Raw genomic sequence first — 27,374 nt, forward strand, 5'->3', positions numbered from 1 at the left:
GTGAAATTATTTCTCTATTTAGGTCTGGAGACAAATCGGACCCCACGAATTTCCGCCTGTATCAATTTTACCGACTTTAGGCAAAATATTTGAAAAAATATTCATAATCAATTACTTTCACATTTTAGAATAAAACTTAATCATATACACTTAAAATTTATTATATATAATTCTAATAAAATAAAATGTATAAAATTGTCTTTGCCTAATGTAATACAAGTCCCTACAAATACTAATGAGGAAATAATTCAATGTGTTGATTCAACTGTATTTTCTGATATTGATACGGCGAGGCTTGTATATTTCAGTTACTTCCATAGTGTTATGACATATCGTATGTTGTTGTGGGGCTCAGCGGCCGATATTCAAGATATTTTTTGTATTACGGAAAAGAGCAATACGCTCTATATATAAATTAAAACCACGTGCCTCACTAAGAGAATTATTTAAAGAGATTTGTATTTTAATAGTATTATTGTTAATAATAATATGTGTATGAAAATATTATCTACGTTTATAAAAACATAAATACATTTTGTGCTGCTTCGTAAAACTGCTCACTCATTTATGGGGAAATGTATAGAGATATATAACAAATTTCCAGATCATGTACTGCTGCTATAAAGCAATAAAACAACTGTTTGGTTTTATGGACCATTTCCGTCGAGAGAGATAGACTTCAGATATTTTAACTTTTTATGAGAAAATACATCCCTAGTACTATTTTTCATATATCATTACCACTATAAGCCTCCATGGAAAGCCTTTTCATTCATCGATATCCTATAAGCGACTAACGACGACGTTGCGGCGCGAGTTTAACAATTTTGTCTTAATACACATGATTATCACTAAACATAAACAATAATTAATTAATAAACTTTAATGCACTGGAAAATCTATCATTAAAGTTAAGTTTAGGAAGATTTGTTGACTGTGATGATCTAACGAAGCGTCTGAAATTGCAGACGCACATCATTTTTCCGTAAGAGACGAATAAATTTATTAAAAACAAATGTAACTTTTCACGGTATCCTCGTAATCCTTTTAATATTATTTATTATTCTAAAAACACTTAGATGTTACAGCTGTGCCGACGTGCGAATGATAAACTAATCATAAACTTGGCTTTTGCCAAGCTCATTCAAAGTTAGCCCGATGCCGTGATAGTTGAACTTTATTTGTAGGCGTTAAAAAGGCGAAAAAGGGTTTTTTGGCCTTCAATATCACCATCGATAAGTATTCTTACAATAGGTTCTATGGTTTTTTAAAGAAGAACGTGTAGCTCGTGGGGCTTAATATGATGAAAACTTTCAATCAAATTACGAAACTCTCTGTAAGGGGCATTTGGCATCAGGGTGTAGCGCGCTTCATCGATTCGGCCAACTCTTCTTAAAAAAACATTCCAAAAACTAATGCATATTGGTACACACCAAATGTAAGCGGGACGTCAGAGGCTCCTGAAATATGGCTCTCACTAATTCAGGACACGTTGCTTATGTAATTGGTTCGTTGCAATAAATTAATATTATTATTAGGATTTTATATTTGGAAGTTGAAATATACATATTTAGAACGGCGAGGAGGTTGAGGGGAGGGATCCCAGAACGCGCGTCATTTCGCTCGTAAATTCTCCAGTTGAACTACGAATCTAAACTGGTGCGCTCTTTGCAGCCGTTAGCCGAAATTTTAACGTTAGTGTGAATAGTGTTTTTAGTGAGGTTAGGTTTGCACGATGTCTCGGCGGTCTGCTTACGGTGCCCGCCTTGACTATTCTCCGCCGCCACCCACCAACTGCGCTAAGGTCCAGATTTCTTTATATTACGCTTCGATTTATTGATGTTGCTGACGTCACCGCTCGACACCGTCGTAATAGAAGAAAGTATATCATCATTTAATGAACAATTTCCTTTTGATATAAAATAGGAAGTTTCTGTTCATGTACAATGAAATAATAAATGAATTCCAATTTACCCCATTTTTGGACAATATTGACAGAGGTTTCAACTTTAACGACGATGTCGATCTAGTGTACATTGTATTTCTGTAATCTTGTAACTATAAAAATATTCACGGCTTTGCCTTGGTTTTGTCTATTAACAACTGCGAACTGGTAGTAAATTTATATTTACAATTAATTTAACTTCTTTTCTGTCGTTCATAAGTGCAATTGTTTATCAATAAAGTCATTTCACTTGACTTGACTAAAACAAAAAGCAATTTAATAGTATAGGTAGATAATAGCGATGATCGTTACTCAGTTTTAATATTAATAATTCATAAAGCAAGTGCTTCACATTAAATACACAAGTACTCGTATATAAGCTTGGCGGCGCACTGTTGAAAGAGCTTCGTGTCTTGGCTGTTATTTTAGAGATAAGATTATCTGAAGATATATGCTTGGAAATAGATTGTTTTGACTGAAAATCTTAATAATATTTAATACGGTAACATTATATAGAAACCCTCATATGCGAACCGTTCGCGACGCATCAAAGTATTCAAAGATCATGTACTCGACAACTTGCAATCACTAGTGCAGGGTTCTCTCAGAGGCACCCGTAGTTGCCATTGGCGAATTACCTCTTACATCATATTAACATTGTCGTCCCTTATTCGTTCCCAAGGCTCGAATTCAACAATAACTTCCAAATTGCGTCTGTAAAAACCAACCTAGAAATAATAACAAATAGAAAGGAATTCTACGCCAAAACAGTGTCAGAGTCAAACGGGGTAATAGCGAAGGAATCCGTTCAGACAAATGCACCAGTTCATTATAATAAAAGGTTGTTATACAGTTCCTTTATTACACCTGGCGGCTATGCTCAGTAGTATTCTCACACTTCGTGATGATCAGTCTCGTCGTCGCCTACTGCATCCTCGGTGCCGTCACCTTTGAACGTCTGGAGTCGCAGCACGAGAGAGAGGTGAGTTTATCGCCACACGTACTGATGTACATTCCCTTTAAACTCCCAACGTAAGCATTGCTCATTGACCTCTTTCAGGTCAAGAAGAATATATCGCAGATCCGCGCCAATACGACGTACAGCATCTGGCAGATGACGAACCGCGTCTCCTACCTCAGCCAGACAAACTGGACGTCAGACGTTTTGGACATGCTCAAGGTGGGTCGTCTTTGTTCGCCCGACGCGATTAGTGAGATATCTAGGGATTAATGTCCCATTTTGATGCCTAGGAGTTCGAGAACGCGATTCTATTAGAAATGAAGGTGCGCGGATGGGACGGCAGCGAAAGTCCCGACCGGCTGCAGTGGACCTTCACCGGCGCGCTCTTCTACTCTATCGTCGTCATCACCACTATTGGTGAGTCCACAGCCTTAATTGTGACTGTGCTGAATAGTAGTATACGAACAGATATAATAAAAACAAACATACAGTTTAATCTTGTTACAAATTTACGTGTAGTTTGTTGTTCGTAAATGTTTGAACTTAGTCTTTCGCCTACTAATATCTTTTATTATATATAAGTCCCTTAAGAGTGTTTGAAGTATGCCCCAATTAGCATCTTTCTAATTAAGCCGATGCAATACGTTTGTCGTCCAAAGTATAACTCTTCAAACGCTATTAGGCAACACAGCTTCGTTGAAAATGAAACCCCTCATGTGCATCCAACTCAAATAAAACTATAATCATTATGACAATACTTATATTAAATGTTATCACAGATTTATAACATGCAACACTCGTCGCGAGTTTGTTTGATCTTGCCGAAGCCGCGCACAAATTACTTGAAGAGTCCATTGGGTATGAGGGTGTGCAACTGTTTAATCAGTTGCCATCTAAAATTAGCAATATTAGCGTGTTTGACAGACAAAAATGCACGTCAGAGTGAATGTATTGGACTAAAAGTGGGACGTGTATCTCTCTCTTATATAGATAATATTAAGTTTCTCATGTAAGTAAAATATTATTTTGTAATGAGAAATAAAGTTCTTTAAACATATAACAACGCTCCCTTTTAAACTTATATAAAACTATTTACCAAAGCTCCCTCGTGGGCCAATTTGTCCAGTGGCACCCCCCGGCCCGACCAGAACTTGCCTTCCTGGCCCCACCCTGCCCGTGGGCCCACCGGGTCCTACTAGGAGACCAGGCCTGCTCGTACCGTACCCTCGGTTAAACCCAGCTGGGCCAATGTTTCCAGTCGGCCCACCGGGTCCGACCAGCACACCCTGTCTCCTCGGTCCAATGATTCCCGTAGGGCCACCGGGCCCTACTAGAATACCAGGCCTGCTTGCACCGTACCCTCGGTTAAACCCAGCTGGACCAATTATTCCAGTCGGCCCACCGGGTCCGACCAGCACACCCTGTCTTCTCGACCCAATGATTCCCGTAGGTCCGCCGGGCCCTATTAAGACGTCTTGTCCTCTCGGACCAACTATACCCGTTGGACCGCCGGGCCCTACTAGAACAGGCCTGCTGAATCCGGAGTCAATAAATCCTGAACTTCCTCCTGGCGAGTAAAAGCCTCGCTGCGCCGATGCACTCTCCCCAGAATCGGTATTAATGTTGTCGAAAGGTCCAACAACGCCGGTGGGGCCTTGCGGACCTACTGCGAGCGGGCGATCTGAGAATTTGTAGTATTACTATGAATTTGATAGCATATTATAACTAAGTGTGATAGGCTAGGTTATGTAACAGCAATAAAGAGCAATAGTGCTTGTAGTTGAGAGAAGAACCGATAATACCTGCACGGTTTGGGTCCTGCGTGGCGGAAAAAGAACAGCACAGGTATTCGTGACTGCTGCAGCCTTTCTGAAAAAAGATCTAGGCTATGTTATCTTTCCAATTTATAAGTGTGAGTAGGACTAAAAAGTACCGACCCCACGAGATCCCGTAACACACTGAAGGCTTCGAACGGACGCCCTTTCACAACGACAGTACATTAAGTCGTCAAGCGTTCCCTGGCTCTCCGCCGCTGCTGCTCTGGAACAGAAATATACAGTGGCTTATTATTAGGATCATGAATAAGGAATGGCTCATATCTAGTAGTCGTCAGCACTGACCTGTCGACTATGAGCGCACTGTCGGCGAAAGGCCGCTTGTAGAAGCCGGCCATTTCATCACTGAAAATACACATAAATTTAAGCATAACTCTAAAACCTATAGGTTTATAATGAGTTCTAAGGTACGATTTCATTCACAACGTTATATCTAGTCTTAAGTCGCGTGGTAATGTAATGATAAAATAAAAATCAAACATTATTACAATATATCGGGTGAAAGAAAATTTTATATTATTTGGTGTATTGACGGAGTGTTGGCCTAGTGGCTACAACGTGCGACTCTCATCCCTTTGGTCGTAGGTTCGATCCCCGGCTGTGCACCAATGGACTATCTTTCTATGTGCGCATTTGCTCGAATGGTGATTGAAAACATCGTGAGGAAACCGGCTTGTCCTGAACCCAAGTCGACGGCGTGCGTCAGGCATAGGAGGCTGATCATCGGCTTGCCTATTAGATTAACTAATAATGAAACAGATACAGTAATCTGAAGCCCAGACCTAAAAAAGTACGTACGAATGAACGTACTGCCTCTGGCAGACAGGCCAGTGAAGGGAAGACTGAATAAAGACCTTTCTCGTAAAGTTGACGCGGTGTCGCTGTTCGAAGTAGGCCAAACTGAACTAATTCGGATTAGTAAGATATTATGGAGTGCATCAAATGGAGTGGCAACTACTCGTATATATAAAATAGCCAGTCAATTATAAAGACGTTCGGTCAACCGAAACGTTGCATGTCTCGAGATGCTAATGCTTTGGTATATTATACGAGTCGTGGCCTCCGCTGCACGCCGATTGCGATAGGTTTTCTTAACACATCCTTCCTGCGCATATTATCCACCTGTAGAGCGCGCGGTCAGCGGCTGAATCCTCAAGCACTTTGTTGTCGATGCGGACTGGCTGCGCCTCCTGCGACTCTCCGCTCCGCTCGTCGCTACGCCATCGCCATTGCTCCGCTTGCGTAACACTCGTCACCGCCAACATGCAACATATAACTGAAACTGAATTACAAAATACTCTTCGGTTACCAAAGTGCCCCGAATCGAACGCAACCGTTCACTCGACCGTGAACCGCCACACAAAGCTCGCGTTTAATAAATTCAATTATAATTCATATTACGCAATTATAGCATTAGTTGTTTTCTGGACGAAAAAATTATTTGCAATTATAAATCATACTAGGGGGGGGGGGTCATTTATATTATAGTTCAAAGTAATGGCGATTAGTGAAATAATTAAGGAACGAAATTCGAGTTTTATTTATTTAGTTTCTAAAGGTTTAATTAAATTAATAAAACCGTAATTAATGGTCCAAATGGTGGTCTACCTTAGTGTCACTTGCTATATAAGGTGATAACTGGGTTAATGCATAAAAAATAAAATTACGCATCACTTTGAAAACCTCCTCCGGTTTCTTAAAGGCGGTAAAAGGCCTACAAAATTGAATTTACATTTATGCAAGTTATATACCCCTTGAATATTAATTACATTCAAACGTTAAATTATAAATATTGGAAAAGTCACTATAATATACTACGTTGAAATATTAGGATAGAAAATTTAAGTTTGTTTTGAAAAAAATAACCGAAGGTGTGAAACATTGGAACCGTTTTACGAACCTGTGATATAGGGTCCCATCGCTGATGCAGAGTGAGTGTTTCACTAGAGCTCCGGCGGGTGTCTGCGCCGTGGCCGCTGCACGCAGCAGGCGCTGACGCAACGTCCCTTTAGCTTCGTCCGACCTTCGTTAACACAACACGCCTGCAATTTTTCGTGTTTCTTCACTACATAATAATTATAGTATTAATTATATACTAAAACATGTAATTGTTTATTTTTCTTACTGTTTTATGAAATGCTCTCTTGATAATACATATATATGACGTTTTACGAGATAAAACAACCAAGGGCGACCGGTCGGCGAGGACGCGGGAAAACCCTCTAGGTTGGGATCTGACCCACTTCGCACGACCCACGCAGCAATTAACGACTACAATATTCTCTTACGTTGATTCAAATGGTTGGGTCTAGGTTTAGTGTTACGTAGGCCCAGTACCACCTGCATGTATGTGAGACAAATATGACTGATGTGTGTCAAGCAGGAAGCACAAAGTGTCGGCAAATAAGGAATAATAATTATATCGATATAAGCAATTTTATGTTATGATGTAATATGTTGTGGTGGTCACTAGCCCGTGGCGACCTTGACCCACTACTTGTGCTGATTGGCAATTGTGTTTCGACAATTCTCATACTATCCCGTGTGTCTCACATTCACTTATTTATATCTTATCACTGTAACAAAATCAAAACCCATCTGTCTCTCGTACTTTTAAGGTTACACTTTTTATCTATAAGTGTCTTCGAATACCGGCATATGTATTCATATCATATATTCAATATTAACATATTGCATGCGCCAGGGTGCGGCACCGCGCGTGATGCAGCGGCCTGCAGTGCATTATTCTGGCTGCCGCTTCTATTTCTTCTTTCCTTCTATATTCCTTTTTTGGGACACCCTCTTCTCCTTCTACCCCTTAGCCCTTTTCACATACTTGTCTTTAAAATTGTCATTTTATCTGTGCATCTTGCTATATAACACTTATGTATAACTAATATTGGTAATCCGCCATGAGGGGCTTTACAGGGTATGGGCACATTGCACCAAAGACACAGAGCGGCAAGGTGGTGACAATCTTCTATGCGATCCTTGGCATTCCGCTGATGCTGCTCTGCCTCTCAAACATCGGAGACGTCATGGCATCGTTTTTTCGGTATCCTCACATTTTCTCTGTTTGTATATTAAGAACGAACTATACATATAAATAGTCAATAAAAAAAGCCGGATGTTCCTATAGCTACGAAGTTGAAATCTTTTATATTCAGGATGCAGTCGTTGCCGTAAGGAAGGTCTTTTTGCTTTATATCACTTAAAAACCCTTTATTGGAGTCGCGGTGTTGCTATACTAATATATCGTTACAAATGAATATTTTTAATTTTATGTTTATAAATGTGACGCAGAAAGGATATGAAGTCAAAGTTATGTATTACATTTCAGTTTTATATATTGGCGCGTGTGTTGTTACGTGTGTACCCGGCCACCTAAGGAGCGACCGCAACACCGTAGGTGAGTTGAGAGCTCACGCGGCCAGGCCTCAGGCCGTTTTCAGCATCGCCACCGACGTATATCTGCCTGCAGGCGGACCGCACGGGGCTCCATGCGCCGCCGCCCCGTGGAGCGCTCGAACTCCGACAGTGGCCCCCGAAGCCGTGCACACGCGCCGCTTCGCATGAGTCGTCCGCGGCCTCCTCGTCACTTCGACGACGACGGTGAGTCCAACGTCCAAATGTTTTGTAACAAAAAGTTAGTAATAGCTAAAAAGTTTTTTTGCAGAAGAATTCCCGAAGATATCTTTACCACTGCAAGATTTGCAAGCGGCTTTAAACGATTTAGATACGTATCAAAAACGAGCTTGCGAAGGAGAAGCGAGCAGCACCGCGGCCCCGCGAGGAGGCGGCGGTGATAGTAACCGTTACCACTGGAGGGAGTTTGGTCGCGATCTGGACTCACCTGATATTCCTGAGCTGCCCGACTTGCCCGGGCCACCACACGTTGCCAGGTATCCGTTACATATTTTGCATAGCAAACGCTCTGGAGACGCCAAGTTTGAATTGAGTTGTGCAATTATGACAAAATGTTTATAATTATTTGATGCAATATTCAACTTTTTCTATACAATACTCAATGTATACATTTTTAGTCGGCCCCTTTCGCCAGCATCGCCACCATTTAGTTATGTGTAGTTTTATCTTAATGTATATTTTAACAATTGTTAGTTGTAATATACAATTTAAATTAGCTGTATGAGTAAAAAAATAGAAATAGGAAAGTGTTTTTATTTTTAAGATGTCGTTTGTTAATACAGGAGTCATGACCTCGTTTCCTGTTAAAACTGTTCAATTAAATTTTGAATTGTTTTGAAAGTGACTTCGGTGTTGTTCATATTCCCAGCTCATCGGATAAAGCCATGAGTCTTGACAAATCCAAGTGAACCAATAGCACTGAATGCGTTAAAATAACAATACAAGGCCACTGGTGCTTTCTCATCGTGCACTTTTATGGTGCTTCTCACGGCCAAAAGAGGAATGGTGCAAGGCCACCTGGTCTTACAAAATGAGGCATGGAGGTTTTTGCTAAATATGAGCTCAGAACTATTATTCCATTCCAATTGTACAAAATATGGTTAGTAATCATGTTATAATTATCAAAAAAAAACCAAATTACTTCTGAAAAACCAAACCTCTCTTTCGATTTTTTTTGCGATTTAAACGGATTAAACAGTACTTATCCAGATATATTCGGTAGTGAACTGATTGGTTTAAAAGAAAGCTGAGCTGAACAATTCAGTGCCTATCGCGAACCTAATCTGCTGTTTTGTTGGTAAATTATTTTTTGTGTTTTACAAAAATTTCTTGTATTTTTATTTTATATACCGTAGATATATTTACTATGTATGATGTGTTAAACTTTAATAAAAAAAAGTAGTTTAATACTATATATTATAAACCATTGATAGAACATGATCTATTAATTAAATACAAAAATATTATTCATCTTTGTTCGACATTATGTTTCTTTGTTACGTTTCAAAACTAAGTTGACCCGTTATTACCCTTAATTATCAATAAACTTTCTTCTGTGTGGTGTGTGATCACGACACAACAGATGCGATCGCGGCAGATCGGAGTATTTCTCGCGAGAACGAGACGAATATTCCAACGACCGACTGAGGGAGAGAAGAGCTCGTAGTGCCTTCTATGAATACGAAAGACGTGCAGGCAGTCCCTCGCGGCGTGCGGCCACCTCAGCGCAGAGAGCGGAGAGAGCGGATAGCCCGGCACGCCGACGGCTAAGGCGGTTACAGACGCTAGACGACTCTAGAGCGCCTAGATATTATGTGAGACTACTTACGTAGACTATTAAAACTTTTAATAATTATTAGGATTAATGTTTTTGGTTGTGTGCCATCCAGTCACCTTCCCCGGACAGAGACGAGTGGAGCGACGAAGGTCCGACCTTGCGACTACCTCGATCAGGTGAGCCTCGACTCTGGCATATCAGACCGTGTAGTCGGTATTGGAGTGGCCCGTGTATGAAATGAGACCTGTTTCAGGCTGGGGCTCGCGCCAATCGGACTTGGTATCGGCACGTGAAGAGGTGAGCGGGTAGAGTTTTATTTTCAAATAGAAACTATTCAGACATATTTATAAATGTATGTATAACTTTGAATTTCTCGTGTTTAAAACAGACAAAGCAGGTGCCGATCTGGTTGTGCGTGCTGCTGGTGTCGTCGTACATAGTTGCGGGCACGTTCCTCTTCAAGCGTTGGGAGGGTTGGGCCTATTTGGACGCCGCTTACTTCTGTTTCATTACCCTCACCACGATCGGGTTCGGTGACTTTGTCCCGGCACAGGGAGCGGCGGCTTCAGCATCGGCAGCGTCGGACGCCGTTCACTCCATAGCCTTGTGTTCGTTGTACCTGCTGTTTGGCATTGCGCTATTGGCGATGTCCTTCAACTTGGTGCAGGAACAGGTGCGCGCCAACGTGGCCGCCCTCGCCACGCGCCTGGGCATTATTAAGCCGCGCGATACCGACTACTGAACAACACCTACACGATTCATGTCAGATGCCGCACTCAATTGAATCCTAACAAATTAGATATAGTATCATAACACAAAACTCAATCATCGATCAGGTTGCGCTATGTCAAAAACCGCCTAAATTTAGGATCATTGAACACTTCATTCCGTGGTGTGTAGTGGTAGTAAGGTGGACTCAGTTTCGCCCTGTGACGCACATTAGCTCCGTTGTGCGTCACAGTGCTTTAAAAGGTGTTATGTTTTTTTATTATAAAATATCAATGACAGTGATGACACTTGTTTACAATTAGATTGTAAACAATTAATTAATTCATATATTATTTATTTACTGTAGATCCACGTACTTATGATTGCATTTCAACCTTCTGAAGCATTTATTTTATAAGTTATCATAATGATAACGATATGTTAATTCGTACGGATACGCGATTAACAGAGCCCAATAAAGATTAATAGGTAGCTATATCGTCAACACAATTACATACATAATTCATTCGGTTTTTTCAGTTAATATTATATGCCATTTATTATTAGCTGAAAAAATGAATAAATAACGACTTCTGGAACGTTGCTTACTATAGCTTTTTTAATTATTAATTAACACGTACAAATGGAGATTGTTAATTTATTTTTTGTATGTGTGTGTGTGTTAACTTGGTGTAAGGTGTCAGTTATAAAAAAAACTTACACGATTTCTTCTAACAGCCTTTTGTAATTATTAAAATATTAGTTTGAGTAGATTTTTTATTTTGCCCTTTTCTCTTTTTCTCTTAGTTTCTGTGAAATATTTGAAATCTTACACCGTATACTATATCCGTGGCTGGGGTAATGCCTAAGCTGAAACGGTGAGAAAAATGCTTACCGCACATACGACGAACATAGAAGTTATGTTCTTCTACAATGCAATCAATCAATATTTGTTTGTCGTTTTTCTGTTATTTTTAAGTACAAATAGGCGAGACTGTATCTACGTAAGCCATTTTTCCCGCGTATATTGTATGTTTTATTACAGTAATCATAAAGTAGCTAGCATTTAGCATTGTTCATGTAAACGCAGAATGGAACAAATGGAGGGCAGTTTAGTCTCAATGTAAGGGGAACGAAAACTTCGTAAGAAAACTTATTTTCAAATAAAAGACGTGTGTGGATCCCGAGTCTCACGCACGTTCATTTTCATTAATATTTTCGTTCATTAATCTTAATAATCCAAATGATCTCTTCCTATATTTACTATCGTGGTTCTAGAATTCGGTAAAATTGACATTGATGAATAAAATTATAATATTTCACAAATGTTGGATAATTCTTCAACTTCTATATGTATACTTTATCAACGTTTTTGATAATTTATTTATCAGTTCCATTAGTTAACCGGTGCCTTTCAGTACTAAAAAGAACGCTTACGACATGACCGCTGGCGACAGGTCCGAGGTGGCCGAGAGAGGCGGGAAGCCGGTGGACCTGGATACGATTCTAGTTGACGAGGTGGGGCAGTTTGGGGCGTATCAGATAACGACACTACTGCTCGCAGCGTTGCCTGTCATTTTCTCCGCGTTTGCCTCTGGCGAATACATTTTTACCACTGCGCGCGTACCCAGTAGGTGTTTTATCCCTCAATGCGACACCACCACACCGGAATATGCACCGTCCTGGATTCTCAATGCCGTGCCGGGTACAAGTGTTACGAACTTCGACAACTGCGCCCGATACGTTAACAGCTCGGTCCAGGCGGCCATAGAGGCGCAATGCCCGTCCGAATGGTTCGATCGCTCGCGCACCGAGTCTTGCCAGGGCTATGTCTACGAGAACACCCTTAGCGTCGTCTACGATGTGAGTATTTTAGCGTAAGATATACAACTCAATGTCGCATTAGCCAATTATTCAGACGTTTCGCTAAATTGGAATAATTCTCTGAGATTCTAGTCTGCATATTCGGTTTCAGTTCGATATGGCGTGTGAAGAGTGGCGGCGCTCACTGATAGGCACCATTCGTACGGTGGGAACTCTTTTGGTACTACCGGTGACGGGCTACGTGTCGGACCGCTGGGGGCGTAGGGTGGCGCTGACGCTCAACGCCTTCAACACCGGCTGGATTGGCCTCGTGCGTTCCTTCGTTAACTCCTACGAATGGTTCCTGGCCCTTGAAGTGTTGGAGTCGACAGTCGGTGCCGGCGCTTACTCTTCTTGCTACATTCTTGGTGAGCTCAGGTTCGCCCGCATTCACTCTGTTTATTCGTCGTGCTCAATTAGACTAAAATGGCTCCAACTATTTTTATGTTTGCAGTGACCGAACTTGTCGGACCCGGCTACCGGGTGATCGCGGGCGCCACCATGTCAACGATGTTCGCGCTCGGCCAAGTATTTCTCGGCCTGATCGCTTGGGGCGTACCCTCTTGGCGTCCACTTACGCAAGTGATCTATGCGCCACAGCTACTCGTTGTTACCTACTTTTGGATCCTCTCGGAGTCAGTTCGTTGGCTGATGAGCAAAGGAAAGTTTAAGGAAGCCGAAGAAATTCTCAAAAAAGTAGCAAAACGAAACAGAAGAGAGCTGTCTGATAAGTCACTCGAAGCGCTGCGGAATAGAGCAGAATGCGAGAAGCTGACGCCGCCCCTGGCTGAGGCCTGGCTGCCCTTGCAAGTACTGCGCTCCCCTGTTATTCTATCGCGTTGTCTCGTGGCGCCCGTGTGGTGGATTACAAATACCCTTGTGTACTACGGAATGTCTATCAACGCCGTCAACCTGTCAGGCAACCGGTATCTCAATTACGTGTCGGTCGCAGCTGTTGAGATTCCAGGTTATTGGACGGCTATTCTCCTGTTAGACCGCGTCGGCCGCAAGCCGGTCCTCGTCGTAGCCTACACCTTCTGCGCCGCCTGCCAATTCATCTTCGCTTTTCTACCGGAAGGTTTGGTTGTTTTTATTTGCATCACAGCGTAGTTGGAGAGGTTGTTCTATGAATATGTGAAATATATAATTTCTATAAATGTGTAATGTGGTCTTGTTTGTAGATGCAAGCAGTGGTGCTTCGCTTGCGGTGTACTTACTGGGTAAGTACAGCATTGCGGTGGTGATGACATCTGTGTACGTGTACACGGCTGAACTATTCCCTACACGGCACCGCCACTCGTTGTTTGCCTTCGCATCGATGGTGGGGCGGTTGGGCTCTATCATGGCCCCGCTGACACCAGCACTGGCTCAGGAAGTATGGGAGCCATTTCCCTCGGTATTGTTCGGGTCATTTGCGCTAGCATCGGCCGCACTGATCCTAACCACGCCAGAGACTCTGGGCACTACGCTGCCTGACACTATGGCCGACGCTGAGAACCTCGCCACCGGCCGCTAAGTGTCTGCAAGATAGCACAATTTATATTAAAGGCTAGTCAAGGATAGGGACATTAAACCCTCGATCAAATACTTGATTCACTCAATTCACTGACTGACATTAAATGTAAACAATGTTTTCTTTTCGCAAAAAAACATGTTTTAAAATATTGTAAAATATAAAGTTTATGAAAAACATAATACAAATAAAATGAAGTTCATGTAGTTTGTATTTAATTTATTTCTTTAATCATAATTAATTACTTTTGGACTTGATTTATTTATGACAATTGTGTGGCTTCAGTTGAATAAGTATATTGAAGCTGCGAAGCACCTTCACGTCTCCAGAAGACGTAATTGTATTAAATACACTAAAACCTTCTTGCTCTTAGTATTATCGTTCGTCAACATATATCAATTCTCTCAAAACACACTTACTATATTCTGTCATCGCTTTTATTATATTCTGTAACGCCTACTTCTACCGATATATATCTTACAACTGAGTATGACATTACTGTGTCAAATACAAACACATTGGAAACTGATAAAGCTTATCTAACTATATTCATCCGTCCAATCTAATTGAATTTTGATCCAATATTAATATAATTGAATTTTGAATTTTAATACTTTCTTCACTTACTTAATTCAAATGAGTAAGATCCATCAAAATTAACCAACATTGAAATCTAGAAGGAATAAAGCTGTAAAAAGGTAGATAATTAATTTTGAGTTACCAAATGAATTGAACATGTAATTCTTTCAAGGGGATGGTGATTAAATGTTTAAAGGCAAAGTGCCTTTATAGCGTCGGCGAATATTTGGATAGATTTGACACCGATTGTAAATAATTTAAGCTTGACATTATTTTATGTTCTTATTATATGACATTGTAAAAATGGATATGACATTTGCATGCCCATTTATGGCTGATTGTGCGGATATTTGTAATTGATCGATCTAACCACTGTACTATCTTGGCAAATAAACGATTATTATTATTATTAATACAGAAAATGCACAATGTATTCAGCTTGTATTCCGTTTTCCCGATTTTGTCGTTGGTTTTGAGGATGGTTTTGCCCTTTTTAAGATAGTTGATGAATATTATAACATGCGCATACCAAAATATTGTTGTTGTTTTTGGTCGGTTGTGAGCTCGCGTGGCATCCACTTTGAACAGAGCTTCCGCATATGTAATAACTGATTTAGGATATGTCCAACACGTTCTTTTGATATTTTTAGGGTCCTAGATATCTTGATAAACTTCACTTTGTCCGTTATCCTAAGTTATTTAATGGACGCTTTTGATGTTTCCGTCGATTATACAATGCATTACCGACATATTATAATACATTGTGTTAGCTAAATGAATAAATGATTTTGACTTTGACTTTATCACCACACAAAATTCCTTTTCATCAAATTCTTTGAACAAACAAAAGTTCCTTCACTCATTAATACGACATAATAATAGAACGACATTACTCTAACTAAAAGCATGTGGCAAGCTGCCGGATGGCATGTCGTTGATACCTTGGAAGATGGGACGGGTTTTGGTATGGGATGGTACTTGTGTGGACACGTTTGCCCCGTCTCACCTCCCTCCATAAGCAAAATTACTGGGGCAGCCACAGAGTAGGCGGAAAACCAAGTTGGTCTTTCCTTCCAATGTGTCAGCCTACGAACTTTTCACTTTATACATGTACCTGTTTTTCTACTTCGTTGACGCGACTTTTAGTACCATTAAGAAAGGAGGTGCGCTAATAATGACTCACGCTCTGTTTTCCAAATTAGACTGATCTTTACGACAACTTTAAACAATTTAATACTTCTTATGAGCTTATAGACATTAACATTTCAAACATTACATTACAAAAGAAGCATCGAAAGTAGTCGAGTTAATAGTTATTAACAATTTGTTGTTAGATTTTTTCAGAACATAAGGACTTAAAGCTCTCATACTCAGCGACCATTACTTTCAGAAGAAAACAGGCACAGGGAAAAAACAAACCAGCAGTGGATGACGTAGTAGTTATACAGGAGCATAACGTTCCTCCTGGTAAATGGATTATGCGTACAATGGTTAGAAAACATGAAACGATATTACTCTGGTGGTGAAGTGAGTGGAGAAGTGAAGAGTGAAGAGAAGTGGAACGTGAAAATACCTGTGTTATATTTACTATATACACCTCAATATGTACTATTAATAAACAATACTGTAAATGTCATAATTAAACATACATTGTTCTACATATTTTTATATAAACTAAGTTAGTCATTTAAACATAACGTTTAATTAAATAAATGTTATGAAATATAGTTTGCAATTTTGTAGTCTTTTTTATTTCTATTTACAGGAATTTGTATCTAGTACTCAGTTTCCGCCGTTCCGTTTGGTCCGTTGCTTGGTAGTATAAAATTGTAATTATGTTCTTGCGAAAACTGATTGATTGATATACATACACTACATGCATTTATGGAATAACAGGGGTGAAGTAGCAAGACCAAGAAATTTAGATGCACCTGTTTGGATGTCACCTTTTTTGCTGATAATTAAAGTCGAATAAGAAGTAAACAAAACATAAGTTTTGTCAAGGATCTGTCAAGCGGGAGCACAGCAGTGCCACATCTGACGGACAACTTCAACTTTTAAATATCCCCAAGTATATATCGTTATAAATGAAATTATAATTTAGTAAATAATAATTCTGACGTTGGCTGCGGTACAGGAGTGTTTGGTGTCAAGAGCGCCACTATGGACTCCATTCACACGGGGCTGCTGCTACTGCTGGTATCGAACATGATTCTGCGATCTGAACAAGCACAGTCCACTTTTAACTCTAGTAGTGACTTTGAAGAGGAAGAGAGTGACTCTGTTGCTTACATGGTACATTCAATGTACACCTTTCTATCATGTGAATAAATCATTTAGGTTTTGCATTATTTAATCATATTAAGCATTAAAAACCGCTCGTCTCCGGTAAAACTGAATTGGTAGTATTCTATCATCTGAAATAACGTATGAGCTACTTTTTAAATTAGTTTTTAATTAGTTTAGACGTTTTTAAAGCCTCTTTTCGTGAACGGCAGATAATAGTTGAGCACGGGGAGGGGCAGCGATGTGCGGGCTCTCTTGTCTCGCTGCGCACGGCGCTCTCAAGTGCGCGATGCCTGCGGCTTAGCGGCCCGCGCGCCACGCTCTGGGCGCTGGCGGCGGCGCTGGTTGTAGGCCATGGAACGGTGCGTGCTGCGGACGGAGCTCGGCGTGTAGTTCGGGTGGCGTACGCCGGCACCGACTCTGCCGATCCCGCCAACGACCTAGCTCTCCTCGCCATAGACGAGCCATTCGGCGAGAGGGCGCAATCACGTCCAATCCTTATGGCGACAGCGGCGGGCGTGTGTGACGCGGCGGCGGATTGCAATGCGGTGCGTGCACTGTCTCGGAACAACGCGCACGGCGTGCAAGCTCTGCTCTTGCGCGTGATTAGCGTGCACCGGGCACCACACGCCGTATGTACCGCGCACGTGCCTCACTGGGCTTCTCTCAAAGACCGTTCGCTTTGCCTGAAAGGAGAAACACTCTGCGAGGCAAGTAATGTTGTACCGTTTCCTTTATTTCCTTATTGCGTTCGTTTTAACATACAATTTGATAATTGGCTTGGAAATGATAAACAGAACAAGTATATTTTAAGCTGTCTACGTAGAATGACATGGGTGGTGGTGTTGTGTGCGCCGGTCTACTGTGCGGCGTACTCAGCGTGGTGGGTGCGCGCGAAGAGGACGCAAAGTGCGGTGATACATTCGGAGCGCTGACGGTAGCGCGTTGGCGTCGCTTTTTGCATTGTGCCCACACACAGCGACTTTGCGGCAGGTGACGAGTACCGCTTTTAAATTAATGATGAAGTCGCACAAAGCTCATAAAGAGTTGCTACTATAGTGTCGGTCGATAAGGTAATTTTAAATTTACTCACACAGAGGTGACTGTGCGTCATTATGCACGGAGCACTGGTTAGATGGTTCCAACGAGCCCTTTCCGGTCGCATCACTCAGCTCCGCCTTTCAGAATCTAGTGGAAGACATGGATCACGCCCTGACAGCGCCAGTTCTTTCATCATTGAGTTACACCAGTATGTGTAAATTTATTTATTCATGAGAACAAAATATGATATTCAAGACAAGAATATAGAGAATTGTACACACGGCTACAGCGTCTGCTTACGAAAACGTATAATAATTTTTTTTAGAATTTGAGAGGACGTCTACGGAGCTTATAGTAACAGACCGCAACGGTGGAAACACTAGCAGCCCCATGACTCCTGGCAGAAGTACAAGCAGCCGCGCTGCAGTTCAGGCGAGCCCTCGGCTGCAACTGCTCTCACGCACGCCACTCATTTATGAACTTAGGCCTTCTGCTGACTTTGAACCCAATCGAGCCGATTTTAAGGTAAATATTTCTAAACCTTCGCTGTCATTGCATTAACTAGTAGCAAATATAATGAAAGTCTGATCTAGAATACTTTTTGAAAAGATGTGTGTGATTCGTGAGGAATTAGTGGTACAAGGATGCATGTTTACACGGAATGGTATTTTTATACGAAGTTTTAGAGAAGACATATTTCAATAATAGCCTTGTCGAATTGATTGTTGAGCTGAGCGTACACTCTCGGAGAATTACAAGGGTTTATGCGCAAGTGAGTGACTTGTGTACTTGATTACAAACGAATTTAATCAGGAAGCGCATTCCATAGCTTTACAGCAGACATAGTAATGTATGTGTTTTATGAGGTATGTATAATCGTGAAGACAGATAATCGTTTAAACTGGAATAAAACGACTGAGCGGAGGTGAACTCCGGACATGGGAGGACCAGTTGCAGGACGTCCTTGAGAATGGATACCTTTTGAGTGTAGCTTGTAAAGTATGAAGCAAGTTGAATTCTATGTTTCTTGTCCACGCCTTAAATAAATACCGTGAGCTGTTTATAAATGTAGTCCTGTTGTAGAACTACGACAAATACATTTATAACAATAAAACCATTCACTTTTGGATTTTGGAAAAGCAAGTTTTGTTTAGAGATTTGGCGTCGCAGAGGCGAACAGGGGTGATTTATTGCCGTACTGCTTATCTATGCCCTATAATAAGATTAATTTTAGTTTGAATCAATCGACCTTACACCATTCATGAGTTGTACTCACATATACTCGCCAACTGCGATTTTAATGACTTCTTGATAGAATTCATGATTACCTCCGAGAATATTTGAGTACGACTTGGCTTGTCTCGCGCGGTGGACATGCGCAACAGAGCTTGTGTTGTTGTGCGCGCAGAGGTCCCGCGTGTCGCTCAGCACACTAGCACTGTCCTCAATGCGCTTGAAGGCGGGCGAGTACGGTGACAACGCGGTGGATTACGGGGCTCCGCCGGACGAAGCCCTACCCTCGTCGTCTTCGCTCGTGTCCACCCTTCGGAGATCCGTCACCATCCGTCACACGATCCCTGGCTCCGCATCGCCTTATCGCCACTGGGTGGACCCTCTGGCACAACCGCAGACTGATACCCATAAAAAGAAATTGAAGACATCGAATGCCAGTAGCACTTATGATATTAACTTAGGAATCCTGATTACAATTCCCACATTAGTTACTATAAACAGATAGATTTGTATAAAGTGTCCTACTCTTTAACGTTCTGATGCTCAAAATACATTCGATATCCAATTGCTGTTGTCAATGTCAGACTACCTATTTCTTATACAACGTAGACAAAACGTTATGGCATTTATAGTGCAAGGGAACAGGTGTAATATGCAATATGCATACATCGTAACACTACCACTTCTATTGATTCATACTACACATCGGTGAAGAACGGTGCTTAAATATTATCGTTAAGTTCACTTGTGTAGAAATAATAACAAATTCCGATAAATAGGATACGATTGTTTACTTGTATGATTGACGTCGTATTGCACCGTAATGTTCCTTTGGGTAATTAATAGAATTAAAAACATGTCTTCAACGACAACGATTTAACTAAAATAAATGTACTAAAATATTGTAATTTGTAATAAATTCATTGGGTTCAAGTATATTAAGTATATTGTTGGCTAAAAACGAATGAACGAATCAAATTTCAAATTTTGCAAATCCTTTAAGATAGAATTCTAAAACGTTACTACGCTACAGATTGCATTTATCTGATAGGCTGTGAAATGATGTGTACTGCTGTGGCTCTAATCCTAAATGAGTGTAAGTGTATCCAGTTCTGGTGCGACTCAGCTCAACTGAACAAAACTGAAGAAGTATATATATATCTCTGAAATATGCTGATTTTGGGCTCAATTGGTTAGATAAATTTCCAAACTACTTCAAATATTGACACATTTTCACTTTATTTTATTCAAAATAAGTAGCATATTATAACATTATATTACAACATAATTAACTATGAAATGTATGTTTGACTAGGATAAGAACAAACATAGAAATCGCTCTTAAATAGCAAACAAAATGATAGTTTTTTAACTATATATATATGTATATTAATAATATATTAACATTATATTTTTGCCTGTATATTTTTAGCAGGCGCTGGAGGGAATCGTAATAACATTGTTCGATATCTTAATTCCATGATAGGTACAGCATCGAGGTTTGAAAACCTGAAGAAGCAAATATGAACTATGTAATAATCGGTAATTCATTATAGTGAGTACAATAGGATAGGAGACCAGCCGTTCTCCCAAAATACTAAGGAAGCAAATGTATTATAGTAGGAATTAAATAGAAGAAATTGGGAAGTAATTTTTAAACTACATTTCAACGTATTACACGACTAGTGACCGGCCATTCTGACGCTCACAGATATGTTTAGGTTCCAAAATTCAATATTATTTTTGGTACCATGACCGTATAAACTAAGGGCCAAACCTCACCGAGATGCCACTGCGACGTGGCCGGCTAACTCAATTGGAGACGTTGCCAAGTAGCCAGCGAAGCCCGAGTCGAACGCTCGATATAAAATCTAGTAGGCGACGTCGCTGGCAATTCATCAAAGGATGTTTGTGACATCCTCAGTTTGTTTTAATTGAATATTTGTTTAGTGTATTTTCTGAAATCTTCATAGAGTTAAATAATTCAGGTACACAACTATGTACTAAAACATAATAGCTTATTATATTAGTATATTATTAAATAAAAAACTATTCTTTTGATATATTTTCTGGTCGTATGTATTGAGTTGACGCATTTTTAAACGTTACCGTCACATTTTTACAGGAGCTAACAATGTGTGGTGTTTACCAATTTCTCGTTTTATAATTATAGTTTAACATATGTTTATCTTATAAATATATTGTTCACAAATTTATTTTTCATAAATAAATACCTACATTGATGTGAATTGTTGATTATCTTTGTAAAACATATTAGAAAACAACTTATACCTCTAAAATCATATAATAATAAAATAAAAAGCCTTTCATTTCTTACAGCTTATAAAACAGGATGTTAGCTTAAACCTGACAAACTGGCTGAGAAAATAATGAAATATATATTTATATTATACACAAATAAACATGGCCTAAAGATATCTTTTTCTATATGGATGGCGTCAGCCTAAACTATATAGATACTATTATTTGTATATATTCAAATGGCTTATTATTTACAGATAATACATTTAAAAATTACCTACGTCTATTTAAATAAATAAAAGGTGGAGTAGAATAATACAACTCATAAACAAAATGTGGCAATGTTTAATTATAATAAATACTAGTGCAGTCTCAGGCTGCGGCGATTTTTGTAGTCTGTAGATTAATGTGTGTAATAAACATGGGCGCTATTTTTATACGCAATACGCAGAATAATCTCTGTAGAAAGCGGAAGAGACTTGCGACCTGGTAAAATACACGAAACACAAACACATACAACGCAGGTGCAAGGTTCTTATTGCTCAGAAGCGATAAATATTAAAAAGAACAAAAGCACCTAGTCAACCTATATAGTTTAATTAGTTATAAAATCATTTAACTTAACTAACTACAATCATGAAATAATAATCGACCAAAAATAATAATTAATACAACTAAAATCCGAAACTAATATTTAGAACTAAACACAACCGAAACGTCTCTCACGTCCGAGAGCCAAACGCAGTAAGAAATAATAAAATCCCCTGTTCCACTCCTTTTTTTTATAACCTCTCACTCGGTCTGGCTTGCTGGGCGGGGATTTCTATCTAAGGCGGCCGTTCCTAACATTGCGGCGTCCTTGACCGCAGCATCACCACTACCATCAGATCCATCTCCCTCTTCATTTGTTTCATCCCTTACAAGCTGCTCATCATTGTATAGCGCAGTCTCTGAAACATAAAGGGAACTTGTAAGTAATCTACCTAGCTTCGTGTTATAGCATTAAGCGTATATCTTGAACTGGAGGGACGATAAATGTCATTTATCTCTATTTCTCCATTACCAGTAACATAGGCACAAGCATGCACTCAAGCGTACATAGATAAGGTCTACAAAAAAATAAATATTCAGAATTAGGTAGCTTCAGACTTAACACGTATGAAGATAAAACTCAGCAAATTCGTAATGACGGTAGTTCCAAGTGCTGTCATAAGCGACAATTTGTTAAAAAGGAGACCCATACATTTTACATGGTCTCTAAGTAAAACACATTAGCAACACAAAAATTTAAAACAGAGACCCATACGTTTGCATGTTCTCAAAAGTTGTAATGAGTCACTATTTTGCAATCAGTCAGTATTTTAAAGGTTATACCAATCAAATAGAGGCGGAAGGCGCTCCAGACGTACGACGGCTAACGTCTCCAACTCATAGCTGTGGTACCGCGACTCTGCGCCCTGGGTGGACCTACTAAAATAACCGACAACCCTCTTTCTCCTACCGACGTGTTCTTGTAATAAAATAGCACCAAGACCAATAGCACTTGCAAAAGAAATTTACACCACTAGAGAGAGTGATAAATAACAAAATTAAAAATATACAAATCATGAAGAGTGTTCAATTATTGACTGAAATATGAGCATTTATATCAATTAAGGTTAGGTTAGGTTCTTTTTAGTTTTGTTTGTACTCATTTGCGTAACTAAAAATGTATGAATCTTGAAGATTGGTCAAGGTTAGATTGGGTTAAATTAACGTTGACAATAAACTCGGTTAACAGTATGTAAGAGTTTTAAAGGTAATAAAAATAATAGTCAGTTTCACATAGTAATTTAGCTATTGAATTGCTTAAGGCAGTTGATATGAGTCATTAATTTGATGAGAGAATCTAGTTTTGAGGGGTGCGAAATCAATTCTCCTAAGGAGAAGGGGTTTAGATGCATGTTGTATTTTGTGAATTTTTGTGTGTGGTTGTGTCGCTGATTTATAAATCTTGGGCACTCCTCTAACAAGTGTTTTAGTGTCTGCGTTGTGTGATTGTCCCATGGGCATGTGTCGTTGTCAGTGATTTTAAATCGCCTCACCGCCGCTTTTGGCGAAGGAGTGTCCTGTGAGGAATTGTGTGAGTTGAAAGGAAATGGGTGTAGTAGAGAAGAATGAATGTATATCTTCTAGGTTAGGGAATATGTTAACCGTGAAGCGGCCTGTGCACTCTCCTACATATCTGTTGTTATTAATTACTTTAGTCGAGTTCTTTATTGATGACTTAATGTAAGACAGGGGGCATACAATATGGGATGGGGAGCAGTGCAGGTTCGCAGCTTTAGAGGCTGCTGCGTCCGCGCTTCGTTACCAGGTATCCCGGAGTGTCCTTTCACCCATTGAAGTAGGATCTCGGAGTTAGGTTAGGTTTTTTACTGTTTTACTGTTTAGGTTTTTTGTTAGGGGAGCCTCTTTTACTACCTTTGGGGCTTGGCTGGAGGCCTCCTCCCATTTATCTATGCTGCGCCTAATGCCAGGCGCCGATGTCTGGCTTTTGGGTGGTGTGCGGAGACCCAGCATTTTGCCTATTAGGTGTAGTCGGTTTTTTAAAAATTTAATTAAGTTCAATAACTGTTTAGCCTAAGGTCTACTCCCAATAGGGTAGTAGCCGTGTCAGTAAAATAATAAGATTTCTATGTACAATTATTAATTATTCTGTAACTTAGCCTAGGGTCTATCCCCAATAGGGTGATAGCCGTGTCAATAAATAAACAAAAATAAATTTTTTGAATACAATTTTTAAAATATTCAATAAATCTTATCCTAAGGTCTACTCCCAAAAAGGGTAGTAGCCGAGTCAGTAAAATAATTTAAAATTTTTAATCCAGTAATTACAATTCAATAAATTAGCCTTAGTCAAAACAGGATTCCAATTTTTTAAAATAATTATTATATACTTCATATTAAGGTATGTCCAAAAGGGTGGCAGCCGTGAATTTGTCAAATTTCGTAAGTATTCTATAACATTTCCCAATAGGGGGAAGTTATGTCGATAGTGTAAAGCTTAACTTACTTAACTTGATTTAAAGCTAGTGTCTTTTCCCAAAAAGGGAAAAGGCAGTCGATAAAAATATTAAAATTACGCGCTTCACTTAAGATAAATATTACGCGCGCTGGATCGTCCGCTGAAAAGTGTGTGTCTCCCTGCTATTGAGGGGTTAGCATGGGCTAATTATCCTCCTCAAGAGGAGTTGAAAGAGCCGTCACACTTTGTTTGTGTGTGTGTGTGTGTAGGTCTCGGATGCGTGTGTGTAAACAAGTGCGGTGGTCATCCAATGAATCCACTTTTTGAGTGGAGTCGATTGAGCCATTGCACCTATATGGTGTTTTGTGGTGGGTGGTCAGGCGGACGTGTCCTTGGGTGCGGTGCGTTTTTTTATATGTATGTGTTCCCCTAATTTGTCCAAACTCGCTAAGTATACGTTACGTATACAAGGCTGCTACCAAAATTTGGATCTCGAAAAATGCACCGTTTTCGAGATATTTAAAGCCAAAGATTTTTAATAATTCTAATGTTTTGGAAATTTTTGATAAATTTTTAAAAATTTGAATTTATAAATTTTGAATTTAGATCCTGGTAGGGGAAGACCAGGCGGAAAAATGCAATATATTAATATATTGGACTGGCCTTAAAAACGCGAAAAAACCAACCGTCCCCGAGTTATTCCCGATTTTTCAGAAGAAGTCTTCCCGGCAATATAACTCCGAGATGCCTTGGCCTTTCTTCTTTCTTGAAACGTCGTTTTGATGGGCTTGACGAGAGCTTTCCGGGGATATGTCGCTTGATCGGCGGATCGAACGGGATCGGTGACCACGTGCCACGTGGTTTTTATTATTTTTGATTTTAAAAATATAATTTATGGTTGTAAAATTTTGTGCGACCCATCGAACTGTGCAGAATAAAAAGCTGCACCTTTCGGTGATTTTTAATTTAGGGGTTGTCGCTTTAATTTTTGTGTTATTTTTTATTTTCTGTTATTTGGCTAGGTTATAATTTTCTTTTTGTTGTCAAATTTTTTCCACTAAACCGATTTGCAAACTAATTACATACTTGAATTAAGCTTCAAAAGACGCTTTAGGTGATATATGGCTTGTGTGGGGGAAAGTGCGCTTTCCCTGAGCACGTGCCACGTGCTTTTTCTATTTTTCTTAGTTTCCTCCCCTTTTCCCAGGTCAAAAATTTTTGACCCAGGTATCAAAAGATGCGTCTCAATGAGACGCGTATGTTCGTGTTTTTTAATAAGGGGGTATCCGATCTGGTTTTGACGCCGCACGCACTTTTGTGTGAAAATTTTGTCACTTTTATAGTTTTTACACTTTTTTATCACTTTTTCACTAAAAGAGTAATATCAAGTGATTTGCCGTCACGAGTTGCACAGAATGACGTATTGCACTTTTCTATATTCGATAAAAAACCTATTTATAGGATTTTTTGAACCGGAACGATACTGTTTCGTGGCCGACTCTGACGGTGGTTCGACTGCGACTGGTTAGGTTAGGTTAGGTTTTTTTTTAAAATAACACCTAATAGGCCTACCTTCTCCGGCTACTTTATCGCCGGGGGCGTTGACTAAGCTACACTTCCGTCTTTTCTATCATCCATCCTCTTAATAATTAACAATACAACTCAATTTTTTATTAGGATTTAACACAAAATTATCACAGTCTTGTCTTAACCTACTTATATCTAATTTCTTACTCTAAGTTCTTACAGTCCTTCCTATAGACGTGGCCCGCGAGGCGGGCGGATTTCACTTATCCGTGAGTATTCTCACAATACCCATTAGCAAGTGGGCGCCGGCCGCCTCGCGGTCCCCACCCTGGCTTTACTTTCATTGAACTTAGACGTTCTCCTGGTAATTTTTGGCAAAAAGCCTCCAGGTGCGTCCTGTGACAAGCTAGCATGTCGGGCAGTTCCTGGAGACTAAGCGACATGCCAGTCATTTGTTCCAGGTCGTACCTGGAGGAGGCAAAAATCGGGCACTCCGTTAATAGGTGAGGGATGGATTGTTCCACCCCACTGTCACATTCGCAGTCAGGCGACTCTTTTAGTTTGAAACGGCACCTGACCCAGCAAAGGGCCCATGGCCTGTGAGGACCTGTGTCATTTCAGGACTGAATCTTCCTTTTCTTATGTTTTTGTGTGCCTCTGTGATGTTTTTTAGGAACAGTTTTGTTGTTCCTCCGTTTAATTCCTCTTTGTACCGCCGGTCCCACTCTTCTAACGTCTTCCTTCTTACTTCCTTCTTTATATGCGATAGCGGGTACTCCACTTTTTTTTTTGAATAGAATTACGCTGTTGGCCTTAAGGGCCTTTACAGCTCAGCTCGGGCTGTTTTGGCGAGCGTAGCTCGGCCAGAATGGCGTTTTATCCCGCGGCTAGCGCAAGGGCGTCTCCTGTGAGACTCGAACCTCGGCTTGGGCTGTCGCGGGGTGGTCAATCGCCTGAAGGGCAGGACGGAAGCTCACTGGAGTGAGCGAAGTGCGAAGTAAAGGTCCTCGCCTTCCCCGGTGAAGGCGGTTTTTTACCCTAATCTGTGAATTTCTATTTTTATTATTGGCCGCGCGAATTACGAAGGCCACAGCCGAAGGTTTAAAAAAAAACCAAATGTTTTAAGCTAATTTAATTTAAAAATAAAATTACAATTTAAACTATAATTAAAATACGGCTAAACAACCCGAAGTGAGGAAATTGAATGCGCATAAAATATGGAAATAATAAGGCTCGAAGAGGCACCAATTGCTGACACTATGCAACGTGAGGCTCGTGTAACTCGTGTAAGTTGCGACATAGGAATTCCGCTGACACCATGTAACATTAGGGACGTGTTATTCTTGATATGTTGCGAAATGCAGATTCCATGGTATAGGGCTACGTAACACCTCCCTCCTAAAATCAGCAA

At 40.1% G+C, this 27,374-nt stretch overlaps 4 protein-coding genes across 10 annotated transcripts; 3 read left to right on the forward strand and 1 right to left on the reverse strand.

Moving 5' to 3' along the window:
• The first annotated feature begins 1,626 nt into the window (after window positions 1–1,626).
• LOC123712971 lies at window positions 1,627–12,170 on the forward strand. Of its 3 annotated transcripts, none has more exons than XR_006754145.1 (13): window positions 1,627–1,804; window positions 2,799–2,927; window positions 3,006–3,125; window positions 3,197–3,323; window positions 7,670–7,796; window positions 8,082–8,150; window positions 8,223–8,353; window positions 8,418–8,643; window positions 9,750–9,981; window positions 10,057–10,120; window positions 10,198–10,241; window positions 10,333–10,786; window positions 10,831–11,361. XR_006754145.1 is itself a non-coding variant. In XM_045666395.1 (13 exons), the coding sequence occupies exons 1-13, from the start codon at window positions 1,736–1,738 to the stop codon at window positions 12,074–12,076; spliced, it is 1,629 nt and encodes a 542-aa protein (XP_045522351.1). In that variant the 5' UTR covers window positions 1,627–1,735; the 3' UTR covers window positions 12,077–12,170. The 3 variants fall into 3 exon arrangements, 2 of the variants coding, with proteins under 2 accessions (XP_045522351.1, XP_045522350.1); XM_045666395.1 differs by lacking the exon at window positions 10,831–11,361 and adding an exon at window positions 12,071–12,170 and having other exon boundaries at window positions 10,333–10,617; XM_045666394.1 differs by having other exon boundaries at window positions 10,333–11,361.
• Window positions 3,622–6,731, reverse strand: LOC123712973 (collagen alpha-2(I) chain-like). 2 transcript variants are annotated; one of them, XM_045666398.1, is made up of 6 exons: window positions 6,642–6,731; window positions 5,864–6,017; window positions 5,027–5,086; window positions 4,844–4,946; window positions 4,709–4,775; window positions 3,622–4,587 (listed from the first exon to the last, which is right to left on the reverse strand). In XM_045666398.1, exons 1-6 carry the CDS (start codon window positions 6,658–6,660, stop codon window positions 3,995–3,997), a joined length of 996 nt encoding a protein of 331 aa, XP_045522354.1. In that variant the 5' UTR covers window positions 6,661–6,731; the 3' UTR covers window positions 3,622–3,994. The 2 variants fall into 2 exon arrangements, with proteins under 2 accessions (XP_045522354.1, XP_045522353.1); XM_045666397.1 differs by having other exon boundaries at window positions 5,864–6,023; window positions 6,642–6,675.
• On the forward strand, window positions 12,093–14,200 carry LOC123712972 (organic cation transporter protein-like). The gene is made up of 4 exons (XM_045666396.1): window positions 12,093–12,515; window positions 12,628–12,883; window positions 12,970–13,593; window positions 13,697–14,200. The coding sequence occupies exons 1-4, from the start codon at window positions 12,093–12,095 to the stop codon at window positions 14,029–14,031; spliced, it is 1,638 nt and encodes a 545-aa protein (XP_045522352.1). The 3' UTR covers window positions 14,032–14,200.
• Window positions 14,201–16,637: 2,437 nt separating this feature from the next.
• On the forward strand, window positions 16,638–21,320 carry LOC123713213. 4 transcript variants are annotated; one of them, XM_045666776.1, is made up of 7 exons: window positions 16,638–16,678; window positions 16,745–16,902; window positions 17,106–17,603; window positions 17,720–17,886; window positions 17,991–18,142; window positions 18,260–18,459; window positions 19,343–20,198. In XM_045666776.1, exons 2-7 carry the CDS (start codon window positions 16,771–16,773, stop codon window positions 19,670–19,672), a joined length of 1,479 nt encoding a protein of 492 aa, XP_045522732.1. In that variant the 5' UTR covers window positions 16,638–16,678; window positions 16,745–16,770; the 3' UTR covers window positions 19,673–20,198. The 4 variants fall into 4 exon arrangements, with proteins under 4 accessions (XP_045522732.1, XP_045522734.1, XP_045522731.1 ...); XM_045666778.1 differs by lacking the exons at window positions 16,638–16,678; window positions 19,343–20,198 and adding an exon at window positions 20,219–21,320 and having other exon boundaries at window positions 16,680–16,902; XM_045666775.1 differs by lacking the exon at window positions 16,638–16,678 and having other exon boundaries at window positions 16,680–16,902.
• Window positions 21,321–27,374: the final 6,054 nt, after the last annotated feature.

The sequence above is a fragment of the Pieris brassicae genome, chromosome 8 (genome assembly GCF_905147105.1).
Source record: "Pieris brassicae chromosome 8, ilPieBrab1.1, whole genome shotgun sequence".
Classification (NCBI taxonomy): domain Eukaryota; kingdom Metazoa; phylum Arthropoda; class Insecta; order Lepidoptera; family Pieridae; genus Pieris; species Pieris brassicae.